At 36.3% G+C, this 22,021-nt stretch overlaps 1 protein-coding gene across 1 annotated transcript in view; it reads left to right on the top strand.

Moving 5' to 3' along the window:
- CPD (carboxypeptidase D) overlaps positions 1 to 22,021 on the top strand; it is a 67,072-nt gene that overhangs the window by 28,587 nt on the left and 16,464 nt on the right. Inside the window, exons 3-13 of the mRNA XM_028521545.2 lie at positions 144 to 286; positions 3,426 to 3,595; positions 4,631 to 4,980; positions 5,401 to 5,592; positions 6,240 to 6,407; positions 11,140 to 11,249; positions 14,118 to 14,220; positions 14,707 to 14,849; positions 16,177 to 16,346; positions 17,759 to 18,082; positions 20,715 to 20,910. Of these exons, the coding sequence (XP_028377346.1) occupies positions 144 to 286; positions 3,426 to 3,595; positions 4,631 to 4,980; positions 5,401 to 5,592; positions 6,240 to 6,407; positions 11,140 to 11,249; positions 14,118 to 14,220; positions 14,707 to 14,849; positions 16,177 to 16,346; positions 17,759 to 18,082; positions 20,715 to 20,910 (2,069 nt within the window). The remainder of the gene's footprint in view (positions 1 to 143; positions 287 to 3,425; positions 3,596 to 4,630; positions 4,981 to 5,400; positions 5,593 to 6,239; positions 6,408 to 11,139; positions 11,250 to 14,117; positions 14,221 to 14,706; positions 14,850 to 16,176; positions 16,347 to 17,758; positions 18,083 to 20,714; positions 20,911 to 22,021) is intronic.

Below are 22,021 nucleotides of genomic sequence, written 5' to 3'. Positions count from 1 at the left end.
GTGTAATTCAACAACCTTCTCCAGTTTCAAACAGTTTAATGAAAAGAAAATTTATACATCCAGAGATGGCAGATTTAGTTTCTTTTGGTCTTTCTGAGAGTAGAATCCTGAGAGTAAACTTATTTTTCTCCTTCATGTTACAGGTGGTATGCAAGATTATAATTATGTATGGGCCAACTGTTTTGAGATCACATTAGAACTGTCTTGTTGCAAATACCCACCTGCTTCGCAGCTTCAACAAGAATGGGAGAACAATCGTGAGTCTTTGATCACATTGATTGAAAAGGTAAAAGTAGCAGTCTGGAAGGTTTGGGATATGGAAATAATGGATTAAATTTGGGGGAAATTCAGTTGTATATAAATAAGTCTATACTAGATACCATTTATCTGTTTTTATTATTTAAATTTGTAGATTATCTTTAAAAACTATTGTGTTAGAATCTATTAGAACATTTTTCAGTTGTGCCTTCTTGTTCTTTCCCTGAGCTCTTTTCCTCCTAAGGGCTTCCTTTCACTATTTTAGAACACTTTCATAAACTGAAATAATTAGCCAAACCTGTACTGCCAGGTTCTTACAATATCATGTGGTTATATTTGCTAGAGAGCCTTTATCACTATATACACCATGAATATAACTTTTTAAAATCATATTTTATTTTTTATGCTATTACAGTTGTCCCAGTTTTTTACCCTTTGTCTCCCTCTATGCAGCCCTGTCTACTCTGTCAGGCAAGCCTCACACAATTGTCCATGTCCATGGGTCATGCCTTATATATGTTCCTTGGCTACTCTATTTCCTATGCTGTACTTCACATCCCCATGGCTATTCTGTAACTACCCATTTGTACTTCTTAATCCCTTTACTTTTCTCACCCATCCCCTCTACCCCTAATCCGCCTCCCATCTGGCAACCATCAAAACATTCTCTGTATCTATGATTCTGTTTGTGTTCTGCTTGTTTGTGTATTTTGTTTTTTAGATTCGGCTGTTGATAAGTACTTATTGCAATTCTATTATTCATAGTTTTGATGTTCTTTTTAAAGAAGACCATTTGACACTTCATATGATACTGGTTTGGTGGTGATGAACTCCTTTAGCTTTTTCTTGTCTGGGAAGTTCTTTACCTGTCCTTTGACTCTAAATGATATCTTTGCTGGGTAGAGTCATCTTGGTTGTAGGTCCTCGCTTTTTATCCCTTTGAATATTTCTTGCCAACCCCTTCTAGTCTGCAAAGTTTCTTGGGAGAAATCAGCTGATAGTTTTATGACAGATCCCTTATAGGTAACTAACTGCTTTTCTCTTGCTGCTTTTAAGATTCTCTCTTTGTATTTAACCTTTGGCATTTTAATTATGATGTGTCTTGGTGTGGACCTTTTTGGGCTCATTTTGTATGGGACTCTCTGTGCTTCCTGGACTGTATGTCTGTTTCCTTCACCAAGTTAGGGAAGTTTTCTGTCATTATGGTTCCAATTTCTTGCTCTTTCCGTTCTCCATCTGTTACCCCTATAGTGTGAATATTGGTATGCTTGAAGTTGTCCCAGAGGCTCCTTACACTGTCCTCATCTTTTTGGATTCTTTTTTTCTTCTTGTCCTAATTGGTTGTTTTTTTCTTTATGTTCCAAGAATCCAGATCACTGATTTGATTCTTGGATTTATCTACTCTACTGTTGATTCCCTGTTAATTGTTCTTCCTTTCATTTAGTGTATCCTTCGTTTCTGACTGGATCTTTTTTATGCTTATGAGGTCCTCACTAAGTTTCTTGAGCATCTTTATAACCAGTGTTTAGAACTCTACATGTACTAGATTGCTTGTCTCCATTTTGGTTCGTTCTTTTTCTGGAGTTTTGCTTTGTTTTTTCACTTGGGCCATGTTTCTTTGTCTCATTTTGTCTTTGTCTCGTTTTGGCAGCCTCCCTGTGTTGTTCCTATGTATTAGATAGAGCTGCTAGGTATCCCAGGCTTGATAGAGTGGCCTAATATAATGAGTGTCCTGTAGGGTCCACTAGCACAGCCTCCCCTATCACCCAAGTTGGGTACTCAAGGTGCACCAATTGTGTGGGCTATGTACACCGTCCTGTTGTAGCTGAGTCTTGATTGCTTTTGGCATGTCCAAGGTCAGCCACCACCTGTGTTCTGTTCACAGTCACACAGCATAAGCTACAAAGTGATCTACAGATAGCTGCTACTTGTGCTGGGCTTGGAGGTTCCCAGGAAAGGCCAAGCTGTGAACCAAGGCTGACCGCTTCTAGTGCCAGGCCTGGGGCCACTTAGTAAGAGATACAGGGCTTGCTGAAGCCAGATGCTGCTGGTTTGAGGGAATTTAGAAAAATGAGAGGCATGGGCCAAGGCAAGCCATTCGTATGGAAAAGCCATTGGAAACAACTTTTGTGGGACTGGAATTTGGGTGGGGCAGGGCTTGAGGGAATCACCAGAGTGGGGTGAACAGTATGAGCGAGGCTGATGGAGTCTCAGATATGACCTGCTGACTCAGTGTGGTGAGGGCTCAGAAAAGGAATAGTAGCCTCTGCTAGCACTTCTGTCTGGGAGAAAGCTGCCCCCAACTCTGGCCCTGATGCCAGACAGTTCACTTCTTCCCCATATGTCTCTGATGCTTTTTAATCTTCAATCTAGGAGCTGGAGCTCAGAGGGAATGAATCCGAGTAAGTCTGTGCACAGTTAAAAAACTGCTTGGGATTCTAGCAGTTTCTGTCTTCTGCAGGCTTAATCCCCGCTGCTTTTTACAGTCAGAAGTTATGGAGACTGATCCTCCTGGCACTGGAATCCTGAGTTGGGGTACCTGGTGTGGGCTGAGACCCCTCACTCCTGAATTTTCCCTCCTGATTTTTATCCACCACACAAGTGTGTGTGGGACCAGCCCGTTCCACATCTGTGCCCCTCCTACCAGTCTTGATGTTGTTTCTTCTTTAATTCTATAGTTGTAGGACTTCCATTCAGCTCAATTTCTGATGGTTCTGAATGATGGTTGTTATGTAGTTTAGTTGTAATTTTGATGGGGTTGTACGAGGAGGTGGGTTCTGTGTTTGCCTGTGTCTCCATCTTGACCAGAAGCCCATGAGTAATCAAAATATAAGTTTAATTTAAATATCAGACAGGCTCATACACTATTGGATATATCAGAAATTATTACTTATGCCTTGTTGAGAAAATTAGAAGTCTGACTTGGAGGAGAAAAATTTTCAAAAGCACATTACCAGTGTAAATTTCAGACACATAGGACTTGAGTTTAAGGATTTAGTATTTTTGGCCATAGTTTATTTATTTAACTTGGAGAGATTGAAAAATATTTCAGGAAGATAGAGGAGTCACCTTATTTTTTAATGAATTCTATATCAATGTGGAAATGTTATGTTCTCTTACCTTCCAAATTGTCTCTGAGCAGTCTGATTTGATTCTTGTTTTTTTAGGTACACATTGGAGTTACAGGATTTGTGAAAGATTCAGTATCGGGAGCTGGCTTAGAGAATGCAACCATCTCAGTGGCTGGTATTAATCACAATATCACAACAGGCAGATTTGGCGATTTCCACAGATTACTTGTTCCTGGAACTTATAACATTACAGCAGTTTTAACTGGGTAAGAATTTAAATTAGACTCTTAAAATACCAAACCTTTGCTTATATCTAAGATAGAAATATAGTTTAGGAAATGTTATTTATTGTATCTGGTTTTTATTTTTTATTTTCTGATTTTCCCCTTTTTTATGATGAGAAAATACTATTGTAGAGTCTTGTCACATAGTCTAATAGTAAAACTGAGTAAGAAGCATAATTGTAAAATTGGGAGGAAGGAGAGTTTTAAAGCTTAAAAAGATGACCAGAGCTGTGTAAAGCATTGCTTCAAGGCTACTTGAATACCAGAGTACATTGTCTCTGTAAAAGATATGTCTTTATCATTAGCTTTCTAACATCTGAAATGAGCGGTTTCTCATCTCCCTGGAAACCTTCCTGTAGGATCACTTTGCTAAGGATTTAATTGATAACCCTTAATTTAATTTTTAACTTTCCTATTTGGAATAGTTGGAATGTAAGTTTGATAAGACACTGCAAAGAATTGGTAATTTATTCCTTCTTGGGGCATTGTAGCAATGGTTGCAGTGGGTAAATGACCTCTATCTTTCATTATATTCTGTCCTTTGAATGTAATTTTTTTTTAAGATTTTATCTATCCATTTTTTAGAGAGAGGAAGGAAGGGGGCGTGGGGGGAGAAACATCATTGTGTGGTTGCCTCTCATGCATCCCGCACCGGGGACCTGGCCCTCAACCCAGGCATATTCCCTAGACCGGGAATCAAACTGGTGACCCTTTGATTCACAGGCTGGCGCTCAACCACTGAGCCACACCAGTCAGGGCTGACTGTAATTTTTTATAAGCATTTTCATCTGTGGAACCTGGGAAGATCGTAAGAGAAAAAGTTCTTTAAAGACTTAATTGGAGATTCTCCATGAGATAATATGCTAACAATCTTGAATTTACACATTTATGTTTATTTACTAGAGTTTTGTTTCACCACTGAGTCCTAGAGTATGAAAAATACTGTGAGTATTATGTAAAGTATTGTGTGTTTAACTTAACTCCAAGCCATCTAGTTTTCCAATTTTTTTTTTTCAGGTATATGCCACTGACTATTAATAATATAATAGTGAAAGAAGGACCAGCTACAAAGGCAAATTTTTCCCTTCGGCCAACCGTGACCTCAGTAATCCCTGACACAACTGAGGCTGTAGTAACTGCTAGCACAGTTGCTGTACTTAATCCTTCTCCTGGAACTCAGTCCTCCCACCAGCCTATTCAGCCAAAGGACTTTCACCACCACCATTTCCCTGACATGGAAATCTTTTTGAGAAGATTTGCCAATGAGTATCCTAACATCACCCGGCTTTATTCATTGGGAAAATCAGTAGAGTCAAGAGAGCTTTATGTAATGGAGATATCTGATAATCCAGGTGTCCATGAACCAGGTAATTGGTGTGATCTTACACATAATTTCAGTAGTACCTCTAAGATCTATACTGCTGTGTTTCGTCTGAAAGGTCACCTATTCTATAGGAACAAAGAAAATGTAACCAGTCTTGCCAGAAAAGAAGAAGAGTCACTTAATAATTCATATTAGGCACAGTATTTAACATCCTCCATGGATTTTTTTCTGCTAGTAATATTTTTCTTTTCATAGTATATGGCATATATACATGCTCTGAGCCTGCTCAGACATATATATTAGTAAGGAAGCTGCTTTATAAATGTTTTTGTTTTGCTCCTATTATTGAAATATATCTTAAATTTCTGGTTCATTGTTTTTGTATAGGTTGGGGGGAAAACAGAGAGAGTTCATGGTAAATGGAAAGGAAAAAAAGTCTTGCGTGTAATTACTTTGTTTTCAGGTGAACCAGAATTTAAGTACATTGGAAACATGCATGGAAATGAAGTGGTTGGGAGAGAACTGCTACTGAACCTGATCGAATACCTTTGTAAGAACTTTGGAACAGACCCTGAAGTTACAGATTTGGTTCGTAGCACTAGAATTCACCTTATGCCATCCATGAATCCTGATGGGTATGAAAAGGCCCAGGAAGGTAAAGAACAGCTGTTTATTAATGCTTAATCGTTTTGAATATTACACAGTATGATTGTTTGTGGGTAGAAGAAAATTGGAACTGGTTGTTTCCCTTAAATTTCTTCCTGTTTTATTCTTATAATTTATAATTGCTTTTAGCTTTTGTATTCTTATAAGACCAGTTTGTTCAATAATAATATCAAGTTTATGTTTAATAGAGTTCTTTACTTTGGTAATTGCTCTTATTTACTAAAAATGGATAAAATTATTAAAATCTTAATCCTATATGCTAGTACATGGGTCCCCCTCAGATCAGTCACGCCCATTCAACAATGACATGACCTCGTGATCATGTCATTGTACGTGAACTGTTGACAATTGAGCAATACTTTAATATAATTTGTGTAGTTGGATTATTTCCCCTAAAAGTACGAGCAGAGGGCAGAAACGAAAAGAAAATGGTTTTACCTCTCTGTTCAAAGGATTTGGAAGAGAGAGATTTTTTAAATGTATAATTTTTAAAAGGTGTGAATTTTATGTGTGTGATTGATCATAATGAAGGCTGGTGTGTTCCCACGTACCTCTGAGGTAAGATAGTTAAAGCAGTATGTGTTGGATCAAAATGGAAGTGAAACATGGCTTACATTTGAATCCTTTGTCATGTAGGAGATTCAGTAAGTGTAATTGGCAGAAACAACAGCAACAACTTCGACTTGAACCGAAATTTCCCAGACCAGTTTGTTCAGATCGCAGATCCCACCCAACCAGAAACTATTGCTGTCATGAGCTGGATGAAGACCTATCCGTTTGTGCTGTCAGCTAACCTTCACGGAGGTAATAGCAACTCGATATTCGACTAATTCTCATTGAGAGCATTTGAAAATCCTGGTGGGATTTTGTCTGTTTATAGCCTTAAGTCATCTTAAAATGGGTATCCTGTTATGCTTTTATGCCAGACAGCAATAAATTTCCCTTTCATTACTTTTTAAGCCAATTTTCTCTCTTTGTCCTTTCCTCTCCCCTCCCTTCCCTCCCCCATGCTCCTCCCCGCCACAGATTCTTCTTCCTCCCTCTCCCTCAGCTTTCCCTCTCTCTCTCTCACTTAGTTCTTCAAGTGTTTTATATTTATCCTTCACAAGTGTTTTATATTTATCCCTCTCACTGGGAATTCGGGAACATGCTTGTTGTCATTTATAAAAAGTGAACACTAACAGATCTAAATGTTTAGTCCTGTTTCTCCCTAAAGCTTAATAAACTCTTTTGTATAGGTTTAAATTTTGACATTTTCTTATCTATTACTTGCTTTATGTATTTAATTACAGCACAGTGACCTCTTTCTCATGTAGTATCTGAGTTTATACACTTCCATGTAATTCAGCAGGAATTGATCAGTTGAATAGGATGAGAGGCCAAGAAAAAATTATCACAATGTCCAACTAGGGTTGTGTGAATAAGAATGACAGTGTCAATTCCCAAATGAACCGAAAAACTGTCTACATATAGACTTGTGTATGAATGTTCATAGTAGCATTATTTATAATAATCAAAAAGGATAAACAACCCAATCTGATGATTGGATAAATAAAATGTGGTGTACTCATTATGATTGAATATTATTTGAACTCAAAAAGGAATGAACTATACAACATAGATGAACTATGAAAACATGCTAAGTTAGATAGAAGCCAGTCAAAAGAAACCTTATATTGTATGATTATATTTTTTTATGAAATATTCAGAACAGGCAAATCCATAGACAGAAAATTGTGGGTGGTGGTGGGAGAGAATGGGGAATGACTGCTAATAAGTACAGATTTGGGGGAGGATGATGAAATGTTCTATAACTAGATAGTAGTGAAGGAGATTGTGTAACCCTGTGAATATATTAAATAACATCAACTTATATACTTTAAATAAATGATTTGTATGGTATGTGAATTATATCTCAATAAAGTTTTTTTTTTTTAAGTGAGGGTATTACCACCAGGGGCAAGGGGAAAGAAATGTAATGTTAACATTTGTTGGAATATTCAAAGAAGTATCACAACTGAGATTTGATGGCATACAGATTAACCTAATGCCATTCTAAAATGTCATTCTATTTTAGAATGACAGTATATACTTAGGATATTTAGATTTAAGATGTAAATTGAGATTCTCTAAAAAATTGCTTTGAAAGCTTGCCACTAGAAGAAAAAAAATACTTCCATAGTTGGTAATCATGGATGATTCTCAAAGACCCAAATAGGAATTATGGAGTTATAGTCAGGTTGGCAAAACAATTTTTTTAAGGATTTTTATTTTTTTAAAGATTTTATTCATTTATTTTTAGAGAGGGAAGGGAGGGAGATAGAAACATCAATGGGTTGTTGATAAAAAAAATTTATGTACTTTATACCATTTTTGATAGAAAATGTTTTTTATATTGAGCTATTAAAAATATTCTCAGAATACATCACATATGTTGGCTAAACCTGAAAACTTACCTACTAGTTACATTACAGTGGGAAAAAAATACAAATTTATACATGTGATATCAAGACTTCGGCACAGTGGGAAATTCATCTTCAAGTAGACAAGTTTCTTTCCATGGCATATTTTGTCTTCTCATCTTAAATCTTTAAGTGGGTTTTGGACTATTGGCAAAGAAATTTAAAAGAGGCTTTCAATTTAGAAGGATATTGAAAGAATATAGAGAAAACTAAGGTTCCTTTTTGTAAATTTTGATACTAATTTTTTGAGATGAAATTTATATAACATAAAGTTAACCATGTTGGAACAATTCAGTAATGTTTTTAGTGTATTCGCAGTGTTGTGCAACCACCATCTCTATCCAGTCCCACAGTGTTTCCATCTCCTTACCCATTACGCAGTTGCTCCCTTGTCCCCCTTTCCCTTGAGCCCTGGCAGTCAGAGGTCTGTTCCATCTCTGTGGACTTGCCAATTTTGGATATTTCACGGAAGTGGAATCATATAATATATGACCTTTTTTATTTAGTCTGTCTTCTTTCATTTAGCATAATATTTTCAAGGTTCATTTATATTTGTAGCATGTATTATTATTTCATTCCTTTTTATGGCTGAATGTTCTATCGCATACTACAATTTATTTCTCTGTTTATGGATATGTAGGTTGTTTCTACGTTTTTACTACTATGAATAATACCGCTGCAAACATTGGCATACATTATCTTCTTGAATCCCTGTTTTCAGTCCTTCTGGGTAATTTTATGTTTGGCTTTTCAAAGAATTGCCAAACTATTTTCATTGTAACTAAATTGTTTTACATTCCAATTAGCATGCATAAGAATTCCAGTTTCTCTACATCCTCAATGGTGCTTGTTATTTTTTTTTATTATGGCCATTCTAGTGGGTGAAAAGTGGTATCTCATTATGGTTTTGACTTGCATTTCCCTATTGACTAAATATGTTGAACATCTCGTGTGCCTGTCAGCCATTTGTATATCTTCTTTGGAGACATAATCTGTTCAAGTTTTTTGCCTATTTTTAATTGTTTTTGTTTTTTGTCTTTTTGTTGACTTGTAATTGTTTTTTTGTATAGTCTGGATTCTCTAACCTTATCAGCTTGCTGATTTGAAAATATTTTCTGTCATTCTATGGGTGGTATTTTGACTTTCTTAATAATGACATTTGATGCACAGAAGTTCTTAATTATGAAGTCAAATTTATTTTTCTTTCACTGATTATGCTTCTATGTTGACATTAATTATTTTTAAAAATAAATGTTTCATAGAAAGTATTTTAAGTCTTTTATGACCTTTTTTTGGCCTTCAAAAATTAGCCATTTGAAAGACAATATTGAGTAGGTGTTGACGGTGACATTTTTTTGTTTGCCTTTTTAGTTTAGTTAATTTATTTTTATTGTTATTCGATTATAGTTGTCCCAATTTTCCTCTGTTGCTCTCCTGTGCCCCGCCCACTCCTTGGTTGGAATTTTTAGAAATGGGTCATAGGTCCAGGGTGAAGTCAGATATTTTTGAGAAATTTGTCTCAGAAGAAGTGTTGAAGTACACTGTTCTTGTTAGAACTATTTGCGGGAATAGAATGAACGTAGTTCTTCATACTTCTTAAAGAGCTTTTTTTTTGGATGTATAAATGTTTGCTGATATTTGTTATGGTATTACTTCATCTGAGTTTAAGTTAAATGTGTTTCTTCACTTCCATTCTCATGAAGTGGCATGGTAAAAAGAAAAAAAAACAGCAAAGGTGAATGAATGGCTGAGTAGAGGCAGAATGGATGGAATGGGCAATGGGCAAATGAAAACAACGTGATTAACTAGAAAATATGGGATCCAGCCTCTGGTGGAGGAGTAGGCATGTGCAGCTCTGGGCTCTTGCCTCAGAAGCTCCCTAACTGCTTTTTGCCCTGTGGGGAGCATGAAGGGAGTTGATATCCTTTACACATGTCGTGAAGTATCACTTTATTTACCTGAGGTCATGAAAAATCATACAATATAACTCCAAATGACTAATTTTTAATATGAGCATGAGATATTTTTAGCATTTATTTTTTCTGAGTGTAGGTCAAGGCTGGCTCTGTTATCCATACATAAGCCATTTAACCTCTCTGTTTTAGACTCCACATCTGCAAAATGAGATGGGTCCTTTCTTTATTTTTTTTGGCGAGTTCATCTTTTTATTGAAGGCGTTACAAAAGAGGTTTAGTCAAAAAGATGAAAATCCATGTCATCATCAGACTCTGCAGATTTTTCTTTCTTTGCTTCTACTTTCTTCTCAGCCAGCGCAGCAGTGGTGGGGGGCAGGACCTCTTGCTGCTGCAATATTAGCCGTGGAGGCAGGTCCACCAGCCCCTGCATTGCAGGTGAGGCTCCCACTATTGACATTGGCTGGAGCCTTTGCAAACAAGCCTGGTCAGAAAGGTTCAACATTTACACCAGCTGCTCTAATGAGGGCATTGATCTTATCCTCCATGACTATCACCTCGTTGTTGTTCAGGATGAGGGCCAAGGACCCAGTAGATGCAGGTGAGCTCTTAGGGCAAGGCCATGGCCTAGGCAAGTGCTACGCAAGTGCTGCCAGGCATCCTGGTGGTGAGGGCCTCACGTCAGTACTGCCATAGCTTCCTCAGAAGGACCCAGCACCCACTGGCAGCCGAGGAAGGAAGCCAAGGGTCCCTTATTTTAAGATTTCATGGACCTATAAATGTCTGATTTTTACTGAAAAAGTATCAAATTTTGCTCAATTTTTCTGATCCTATGTATTACAATAATAAAATTGTTTAAATTAAGCCTGTTTTCTTCTAGTTTCAGCTCTGATGTGTAAATTATACCTACAAGTTCAGGTAAATTCCCAAGACCTTTCCAGCTGAGACAACCTTTAAGTGTCATGCATAATATTTAATATTTTACCTATTTTGATTTTTTTATTGAGGAAACAAGCGACTTTTTCATTTCTATAGAGGAAATTAACCTCGAAAATTGTATTGGTTTCCTGCCTCTTACAGTACTGTGAAAAGCTTACTTACTATGTTAATGATGCATCTTGAAATGGATAACATGACACACTTTCCTCTTTTCCCTGGTAGGTTCTTTAGTGGTTAACTACCCTTTTGACGACGATGAACAAGGGCTTGCCACGTATAGTAAATCGCCAGATGATGCTGTGTTTCAACAAATAGCACTTTCTTATTCCAAGGTAGGCTTGTGCTTAAGCATAACATGCTATACAACTAATTCTGTACATCTTAAAAAATGCAGTGAAACAAAGTCCTGCAGGACTCAGGTCAGGTGCTTCCTTTCAGAAGGTTAAGCCTTCCATGATTCCTTTTGGGCAGCCTTATTAGTTTGCCTTCTCTGTTTCCCACCTCATGTTTGAACATAGTAAATGTTTTTTCCCTGTTAGCCTTTAAGCTCAGGTACTGTCTTTCCATCTGTATACTTGAGCACAGTACCTGGAACATATGCATGCTAGTTTATTTCATTTGACAAGTACTTCAGTTATAAAAGTAGTAAAGTAGTCAAACATGGGGCTTGACAAACTACAGCTCTGGGGCCAAATCCAGCCTAGCACCTGTTCTTTCAAATAAAGTTTTATTGACACACAGTCACATCCATTCTTTTACATATTATCTATGCCTACTTTCTGTTTCAATGTTTGAATATGAGTCAGTTTAATTTACTATATTAACAGATTAAAAAAGAAAAACGCTGCATCATGTGGGCTCAGATATTTAAAAAATAAAAACAGCAAGAAAAATAAACAGGTAGAAATGAAGCAGAGTTGATAGAACTCAGGAAAGAAATGGAAGAAAAAGACAAAATTACCTCCAAAATGAATAAATTATAAGAATTAAAGGCCTTATATTTCCCAATTTCAAACTTACTACAAAGCGACAGTAATGAAAATACTATCAACTAGCATAAGGGTGTACATGTAGATCAACGAAATAGAACTAAGAGTCCAGAAATAAACTCTTACATTTATGGTCAGTTGACTTTTTTTTTTTTACAATGGGCACCAAGACAATTTAATGGGGAAAGAACAATCTTTTCAGCCGATGGCTATAGGAAAACTGGGTGTTCACATGCAAAAGAATGAATTTTGACCTCTTCTTTGCTCCCCAAGGACTACCAAAATCTATTTCTTTTAATTTTCTTGAGCACAGAGTCTGACACTAATACATTCTCCCCTTGATTTCTGTCGTGTTGCGTAGCAGAGAGCTCTGTAGCAGAGAGCTTTTTCCCTCTCACTGGCTCAGTATCATGTCTTTTACTTTTTCCCCCTTTCCAAAGTATGTCCTTTGCCATTTTTACTGTCTTGGCAATTTCATCCAGTTTCTCCACCTGTCACCACTACGTAAACGTTTCTTTAAAAAATTCTATCATATAATAAAAGTTATTGTGAAAAGTTTAGAAAATATAGGCAACCAAAAAAAGAAAAGAAACCTAGAGATCATCAATCATTTAGTATCTTGGTGTATAACTTCTAGACTCTTTCTTTGTGTATGGCCTGAGACTAGACACCTACATCCTCACCTTCAGTCTTCTGTTGTCAAAATGTTTGCTTTAACCATTTTAGTTAGATTTTTTAAAAATTGTTAAAGCACAGCAGTGAGAAATAAGGGAGACAAGAAAGTGCACATGGTAAAGTAAACCTGCCCCCACCTTCTCCATGCTCCTGGTCTCACACGTGGACTTCTCTGGCAGTGCTCCGGTGGGCCTTCCTGGCCGTGGTCCATTTCTAACATGATTACCAGAATACACTTCCTAGAGCCGTGAATGTATCACATATCACCCTTTCTTCAGAGACGTTCACTGGCTTCTTATTGCTCTAAGAGTAAAGTTGAAATGTTAGTACTATCTAAAACTGTGGTGTCCGGAGTAGGATTTATACTAGATAAAAATATTAGAAATATGTATTTTAAAATTTGTTCTTTAAAGTTTTTATTTTTATGCAGGTTTATAATATACATATTATATTAGTACAGTAATATATCTAAATAATTAAATGGATAGCTGTATAGATATTGATGGAAATGGAGAAAGAAGCCTGGAGAAGGCAGTGGGATCATAAGCCTGTAATTGGTATAGTAGGTTTATGAAAGGGGGCTGTTTATGTTTTTCAAAGTTAAATGGTTAATTCTCAGGGGTGGAAATGGGCCATTGTTATTTTTTTTTCTCCTCATGCTTTTTTGTACTTTTGTGCTTACAAAAGCAAGAAATGAAGTTTTGACCATCTGTTAAAGCTGTCCCTGCCACTCTAGTCAGAAATAATCTCTCTCTTCTCTGGATTCCAGTAGTATTTATTGTGCCTCCGTGGCAGTGTTTTTACCCTTCATTGAGCAAGGTGTTGCCCGTGCACTGCGTGCTACACACTGTGCTAGACGTTGAACACACAAAAACACAGCTGTTTGCGGGAGGTTTATGAAAGGGGGCTGTTTATGTTTTTCAAAGTTAAATGGTTAATTCTCAGGGGTGGAAATGGGCCATTGTTATTTTTTTTTCTCCTCATGCTTTTTTGTACTTTTGTGCTTACAAAAGCAAGAAATGAAGTGGTATGGGAGTGGTATGTTTCTTAGGGAAGAGAAAAGGTGCAACCAGTTGGAACAGGGCAGGAGAATTGTGCAGGGTGCAGTCAAAGTGTAAGGGGCCGGCTGCCTTGGTTCCCCTAGAAGTCAGAAAAAGCTGCTTAATGCACATTGTGTGTGAATAATCTTTTCTGGACTTTAAGGTTCTTAAAAACATAAAATGATAATACTAATATTAACTTTTTAAAGAGGAATTGGATTAGTTTAAGTTTATTGTAAGAAGTAGAGTCCATTTTTTTACAGAGCACATTTAATTTTGATTAAAGCAGATAATAGTCATATGTTAACAAATTAAAATGGCTTAGGGAGCTGTGTGTGGAAAAGCCTCGCTGCTTCCCATGGCTCCGTGCATCTCATTTCCACCTCCACATACACCCTCTGATTAACTCCTTTTGTTCTTTTTCCTTAACCTTCCTGAATTTTTTGATGTAGATACAAGCAAATACAGATAAAGATTTTTTTTCTCTCCTCCTCAGGAAAATTCCCAGATGTTTCAAGGTAGACCGTGCAAGAATATATACCCTAACGAATACTTTCCTCATGGAATAACAAACGGGGCTAGTTGGTATAATGTCCCAGGTAAACATTCTTTTATATTAAGGTCATATAATTTGATGGATTTTCTGTTCCCCTGGATGGTGCTGCTTGTTACTAATTTTTTAATTTTGAGAAAGAATTATCCTCTCAAAGATATTGTTTAAATAGTTTAAAACATTCAGATAACCTTTTCAACTATTTTTACATTTGGTGCCCATTGAATAAAAATAATGTACTAAATCCTGATACAGGTGTTATATTTTACCTCTGGCTATATGACAAAGAACCGTAATGTGCTAATAATAAGACAAGGGTAAGCTACTCTTGAATTCTTCTTGAACATGAAAGTAAAGGTGTTTTACCTATACCATAAGCATCAAACAGCTCTCAAATGAACACATTATTATTTTTCAACCAATGCTGAGAAAAGATGAATTTGGATTTTCACTGGCAATGTTGCTTACCTTTTGGGCCCTGAGCGAGTTAGAATTTCTTTAGAGTGACTGATTTTAATGGTGTATCTTTTAGGTGGCATGCAGGACTGGAACTATTTACAAACAAATTGCTTTGAAGTGACTATTGAACTAGGTTGTGTGAAATACCCACTGGAAAAGGATCTGCCAAAGTTTTGGGAACAGAATCGAAGATCTCTAATCCAGTTTATGAAACAGGTGACTACTGAGGAGCGAAGTATGAAATTTCTCCCAAAAGCAAGCAGATACGTGCGGTTTTCATGTGGTGATTTTAAAATATACCCTTTTGAATTCTAGTTTGGGCTGTTCATGTTTTAGTACATTTATGGTACATTTAGTACATTTAGAAAATTCATGGATGGAAGTGAGTTTAATTTGTATGCATGGGAAAGAGTTGTACATGATTAAATAATGCAGTGATGTTTACTTTTAATGGTTAGTGGCCGCTTCTTACCCTGTCTTTATGAAAGGCTAACATTAGTTGGACACACACGTAAGCATCTGTCAAGTGATAAAAAGATGGGCTATGGGGTAAATACTTTTATTCTTTTTATTTTTGCCAGTGGTTTAGTGTGAAATGATTTATTTCCTTTTGTTTGGATATGCATGGTGGTCAATAGGTAAGACTATAAGAAATATGCTGATAATGGTTAATCATTCAGATAATCTAACCAATACTTTGTGCCAGTACTTTTCTGCTTTACTTTTTTTTTTTTTTGCTGATGGAGTGGCATAAAAGCTGAGTGTGCATACTAATTTTTAAAAATTGTTTATTCTAAAAATTTTTAAATATACAGAAACATTATAAGACAAATACAATAAACACTATTATTCCTTTACTTAGATTTAACAACTTTTAACATTTTACTATATTTGCTTTATTATAAATAATACACACACCTTTTTGTTAAACTATTTCAGTGTAAGTTATAGCTGTTATGATATTTTACACCTAAATATTTCAGAATACTTCTTCTAAAAATAAGGATATAGTCTCCTATTTGCCATCTTCAAATGCCATTATCTCACCTAAGATCATTAACAGTAATTCCTTAATATTACTTAGTACCTAGTCCACATTTAAATTTCCACCTCTTGTACCCCAAATGATTTTTATTGCTATATTTTAAAACCAGGATTAAGTCAAATTTTATGCATTGCATTTGATTATTACAACTTTTGCTCTCTTTATTCTAGAATAGTCCTTCTATTTTTTAATGACATTTTATTCTAAATAAGCCAAGCCAGTTTTCTTGCAGAATGTTCTATATTCTGAGGTTGTCAGTGTGCTCAATCTAAACAGTGTGTTTTGTAATACTTATGATAAAGACAGACCTAGCCTATGAAAAATTAGCCTTTCAGAAGCTAAAATATTTTGTTTAATAGGCATTTACATCTAGCTTTACTCTAAACTCCTAAAGTCCTATTTGTTCCACATGTTTACATTACTAACAATCTGTTATTTTTGGATATGAGCTCCCAAAATAATTAGATGATAATCTTGGTATCCTTGTACTGTATCCAGGTTCATCAGGGTGTCAAAGGATTTGTCCTAGATGCCACAGATGGCAGGGGTATATTAAATGCCACCATTAGTGTTGCTGAAATAAATCACCCAGTGACTACTTACAAAACTGGAGACTACTGGCGTCTCTTGGTTCCAGGAACTTACAAAATCACAGCATCTGCTCGAGGGTGAGTGACTGAATACCTCCAAATTGAGCTCTTGGGAATAAGACAAACGTGGTTCCATCCTGGAAGGTTATTACCAGACAGCCCTAAAGAGGCCAAGCAACCTTGAGTTTAATGCTGTGAAGTTTAGAGCTGGTTACACATGACTGTCCTCTCGTTGCAAAGTGAGTATATGAACTATTAAATGTAAGGGATTTGTGAAATTATGAACCTTGCACAGTGGCCTCTTCTTCTACCCTTCCCGTCTCAGATCACCTGCCCCTGTCCACATGGAAAGCCATAGTAAGTGATCCCCTTCACTACTGGTAACTGCTCTGGGAAGTACCTGTTAGTTGGGGGGAAAGACTCCTGTTCTGCTGCACACTTCAGTCATGTTGCCCAATAAATACTCTTTCTTAGACACACATTTTTTATTCTAAATTATTTATTTTTTATTTTATTTTATTTTTATTGGTGTTCAAGTACAGTTTTCTGCCTTTCATCGCCATCCCAGCCAGACACCCATTTTTTATTATTGTACATTTAATGCCTTATTGCTTCAGTGCAATTTTCTTTCTTATTGCAAATTCTTTAGGAAAGACCATTTTTATCTTTTTTTACAGGTTTTTCTTTCCACAAAGGTTGCTTACTTAAAAAGAGAAAATTAACTTTAGGACTTTTATTTCCTTAGGAAAAAAAATTAATTTTCTTTATTTCCCCCTCTTTTACAAACAGCTTAGAATTGGACCACGTGACTGTTTAATCTGAAACTTACCATTTTTACCCTCTTGTAGTTTTCTTTTTTATATTTTGATAAGTGCAGATGTTACCACAGGATATTCTCCCTGCCCCTACTAGTTACCTTATTTCTGAAGAGTTAGTTTAAACACCCATTGAAGTAAGGGTGAGTATGTGAAAACATTTATAGTTTTCATTACCTTTTTAAAAAATGATTTTCAAATATCTAGTGGTCCAAAAATTGATGGGGTAATGAGGTCTTTCCTGTCTTTCTTCCTTTTTGGCCTAGTCTTGGAAAAAAACTAGAGCAGCAAGGTATCTGAAAAATAGGGCAAGAATGATGTGTTTGGTAGATAATGTCCTAAGTTAGTACCTCTCAGTTTTCCCAACCGTACATCCTGATGACAGACAAGTGAACTCCGATTCAGGAGACATGAGGGTATCCACTGCAAGTACACACTTGCTTTTGAAGTCATATATTTAATCTTAAAAACTCATGTATGTTTTACAGTCTGCCCATGTCTGTTCTTTGTTGAATGTTTAAAACAAATTATCACAAAGTTAAAAATTAGACTCTTTTAGGAAGATGCACTGCGTTTATCTCCAGGATTCACAAATCGTGTGCACGCCTCTGTTTCTCCGAGGCTTGTGCACTCCAGCTGCAGAGGCATGGCTCTGATCTGTCTCCTTTATCACAGGTATAATCCAGTTACCAAGAACGTGACTGTAAAGAGTGACGGTGCCATTCAGGTCAACTTCACACTTACTCGATCTTCAACAGATTCAAACAATGAATCAAAGAAAGGAAAAGGAGATAGCACCAACACTGATGATGCCAGTGATCCAACTAGTAAAGAGTTTGAAGCTTTAATTAAAGACCTTTCAGCTGAAAATGGTTTGGAAGGCCTCATGTTACGCTCCTCCTCAAACCTGGCTCTTTATCGATACCATTCATACAAAGACTTATCAGAGTTTCTGAGAGGACTTGTGATGAACTACCCACATATTACAAATCTTACCAAGTAAGGGTCACCTTCTTACTGCCTCGCTTTTCTGTCTTTCGTTTGTTTGTTTGTTTTTAAGAAGTTACATTCAGCATAAGCTATGTTGAACAGTTCTGGTAATTTATTTGGGAGCTGAATGTATAGGGTTGAAGTTTACTTATTTCGAAACATATTTGCTTAGAGAGCTTTCTAACAATGAATCTTGGAAATTTGGAGGAGAATAACTTGTTAGATTAGCAATGTATGTCTTGTGCCCACAGGAAATGTAAAATTTTTCTTGCTAGTGATTGCTTCGACTGATTTAAAAACCTTTTCACTTCTTAGCTGCAGATTCATGTTCTGACTAAATATTACTTAGTTTATTTTATTTTGCCGGAAGCAAGGGACAAATTTGGAACTATGAGGTTACCTGTCAGGGATTGTTCTTTTTTTCAAATAAGAAAATTAAGCCTGGTTACGGTCATTTTCTGTACTCTAGTCCAGCAATTTTCACCTGGTGTGCTGCAAGAGGCACACTGGTGTGCCACAAGATTTTTTAAAGCATGCAGTACCTGACAGGCAGTCAGGAGCACTGATCTCTTTTCCCTTAGATTGTCAAATTAAAAAAATGATAACAGCCAACACAACAGCAGCCATCCAGTGCGAATGAATCAAAATTATACCTATTTTTTGTCACATTGGCAAGAAATATATTTTTTGGTGTGCCACAGAATTTTAGTAGTTCGTTTGTGTGTGCAGTGAGATGAAAAAGGTTGAGTCACTGCCTTAACATAATCACAGCTACAAACATTCCGTTCCCATATAAGGTGATATTTACTGGTTGAAAATCACTGCTCACGTCTGTCCACAGTTGAACTGATGCTGTTCCCTGAAGCCTTAGAGACATACGTGATTGACATTCTCAGGAAAATATGCAGAATGGCTAGTGTGAAACTGATGGCTGAGACTGTCTTTATCTTCACTTTCTGGGGCTTCTCTACCTCACTTTCACCATTTCATTGTAAATCCTCTTTAGGTCTTGTTGCAGTTACAACAAAACTATTTCCTGGATTTGTTGATTTCTGTTGTTTGCCGGGTGAGGGCTTTCACATGTTGCCCTGAGCTTACAGTTCTCTGCTGCATACCTAATGAATGTTATCTAGCTTTTTACTTCTTTACTTTGTTTTTCATCAGTGGTCCTTTTAATTTTACCAGCAAATTTAGTTTTTCAGATTCTGGTTGATAATGTTCATAGATGAAAAAAGTGATAGTTACTTTGGCAGTACTAATTGTCTTTCTTCCTAAACTGATTCTTGACTATTTCTGCCCAGTGTAGGTATTAATATTGTCTATCTTAGTGCCACATAGAGCCTATTTTAAAATAAAAAATAGGAAAGTATTTTGCTATCCATTTACTATGTTCATTTAAATTGTTTTAACCTTTCAATTCAAGATGACTTTTTAGTTAAATATTTCCCCCCAAATACACAACACCTGCCAGCGGTGGGCACAAGATGGTGTGCGTGGTCCACAGACGGGGGCTGAGTGTCTTTGAATAACATGGTCAGGAAGCAATAATTTTTCTGTTCTGTTAATTCTTCTCAACTCAATGTGAATATATTTTTTGTATCTAACTGTGGTAAATATTCTTTTATATCAAAGAAAGCAGAGCTCTTGGGCAAGGAGAGCATTTTAAGTCATTTTTACTGTGAAACTACTGGTATTACATTTATAGTAAAGTCTAAAGTATCTAAATTAATTTTGATTTAAAAGTAAGATTCACTACATTTTTCTATATTTATATTTTTCTAAAATAAAAATTTCAGTGAGGGGGACCCCCAAATGAAACAGAATTGTCTTCTGTAGTGCGGGCCCTTTGTAGTACAGGCTTTCCCTGCTCAGTTAGTGTTTTAGGAACCCATCTGTACCAATGTACCAGCTGGTATCATTGTGAGAGGCTGTGTTGGGCTTCACTGACTTTTTTTTTTGAAGAGTCAGTGCATTTGCCTATGTCATGATGGGTGATTTATGAGTGCACCTGCCCACATCACACTGAATGTTCAGCAGTTTTTGGCCAGGGAAACAGCATGATCCTGTGCCCCACCTTCCCTATTCACCCAGTCTTGCCCCCAACAATGTTTTTTATTTCCTGGATGAAAAGAGCCCTCAGAGGGAAATGTTTTGTCCTTGTGGAAGAGGTAAAACAAAAAACCGCAGAAGCACTGAAAGGTATCAAAAACTGTTGTGAGTAGTGGAAAAAACATCTCAATAGGTGTATTGCATCAAATGGAGAGTACTTTGAAGGTGACTGAATTTAAACATGTGTGAATAAATACACAATTTTTTATAAGTAAATATGGGAGTTTTTTAGGTCCCCCTTGTATGTTAACTAAATATCAGTGAAGGTTGTAGAAGACAGGATCACTATTGTGAAAATGGTATGAGAATGACTGAATTCGGAGGAATGCAAAACTAAGTAATAATCTTTCGCCACTTCTCTTTTTTTGGTCAAGGAAAACTAATTTTCTTAAGGTCTTTTGTCATGAGGATAATATTCTTTAAAGGTTTTGTAAGACTTTTCATATTTCATTTTCTTAAAAAAATGTATGTCAGCATTAACATTATATAATGCTTGATTACTTGCTGACTTTGTGTTTCTGGTTTTTGATAGTTTGGGACAGAGTGTTGAGTATCGTCAAATTTGGTCCCTTGAAATATCCAATAAGCCCAACGTGTCTGAGCCTGAAGAACCAAAGATTCGTTTTGTTGCTGGTATCCATGGAAATGCTCCTGTTGGAACTGAACTGCTTTTGGCTCTGGCAGAATTTCTTTGCTTAAACTACAAAAAGAATCCAGCTGTTACCCAAGTAAGAGAATAGCCTGTTTTGACATGCTTTAACAGGAAAAAGCTCAGTGCTACAGTGATATCAAGGCATCATTTTGAAAATTTGATTTCTTCTTAGATTTAACACAGAGGCGCTGTTAGTGCATTATAAGCTTGACTGTTAAAAATGACTCATTGCATATACTCATTATTAATAGTGTCTTTCTGTTATTTCTTTTTTGGATACAATTAAGAGACATAGAGGAAAAATATTAAAGATTTCTATTCAGTCATCTGCTTCCTTATTTAATAGTTAAGTTAGCCCTCCAGTCTTCCCTTACAGTTTTGTACATTCTAACTTGAGGGACTTTCATTCCCGTTACTTGTAACTAGGATACTATAATAAAATAATAGGTGAAAGACAAATAGTTTTTTTCATGTAATAAATGCAAAATTGTTGGATATCTTGGCTGACTAGAGATTTTAGAAAAAGCAGTATGGCATTGTCTGCTTTACCCATCCATGACTACAAAAAGCATTTTGATTCATAGGCTTAGTCACCTAGGATTAAGCAGCCTAGTTCTGCGTTGTCTTAGAGAACAGAAGGAGAGAGTGTGTATGCTTCTGGAGCACTCACTAATTGGCACTGTCTATATAGAACTTAGAGAAGGAGAAAGGAGCTAATATTTATTTAATGCCTACTGTCTGCCAGGTTCTATAACAAGTACTTTACATCCATCATAAGTTAATTATCAACCCTGCAATTATGTTATCTCCATTTTATGCATGTGGAAACTGAGACAGAGATATTTGATAACTTGCATGAAGTCACACAGCTAGTAAGTGGTGAAACTAGGATTAAACCCAAGCGTCTCTCACTCTAAAGCCTATGTGCTGTTTGGTTACACCATACCGCCTCCGCTAAAAGAAATTTGGAAAGAGTATATGTTTTGATTAGGGTCAGAAGGAAACTGTGGGATTCGATCAGATTAATTTATATCAGACTTGATCAAAAATATTTTACAATCTTAGGCAAAGTAAATTCCATAAATTGTTTCATGTGAGTTGCATATCTCAGTGACATTTTTCGTTCTTTTTTTTAAATGGGGGACTGTCTAGGACAGTGGTTCTCAACCCTGGCTACACACTAGAAA

Source organism: Phyllostomus discolor, chromosome 8 (assembly GCF_004126475.2).
Source record: "Phyllostomus discolor isolate MPI-MPIP mPhyDis1 chromosome 8, mPhyDis1.pri.v3, whole genome shotgun sequence".
NCBI lineage: Eukaryota > Metazoa > Chordata > Mammalia > Chiroptera > Phyllostomidae > Phyllostomus > Phyllostomus discolor.
The sequence above is the reverse complement of the archived record's forward strand: the minus strand, read 5'-3'. Positions and strand labels throughout refer to the sequence as shown.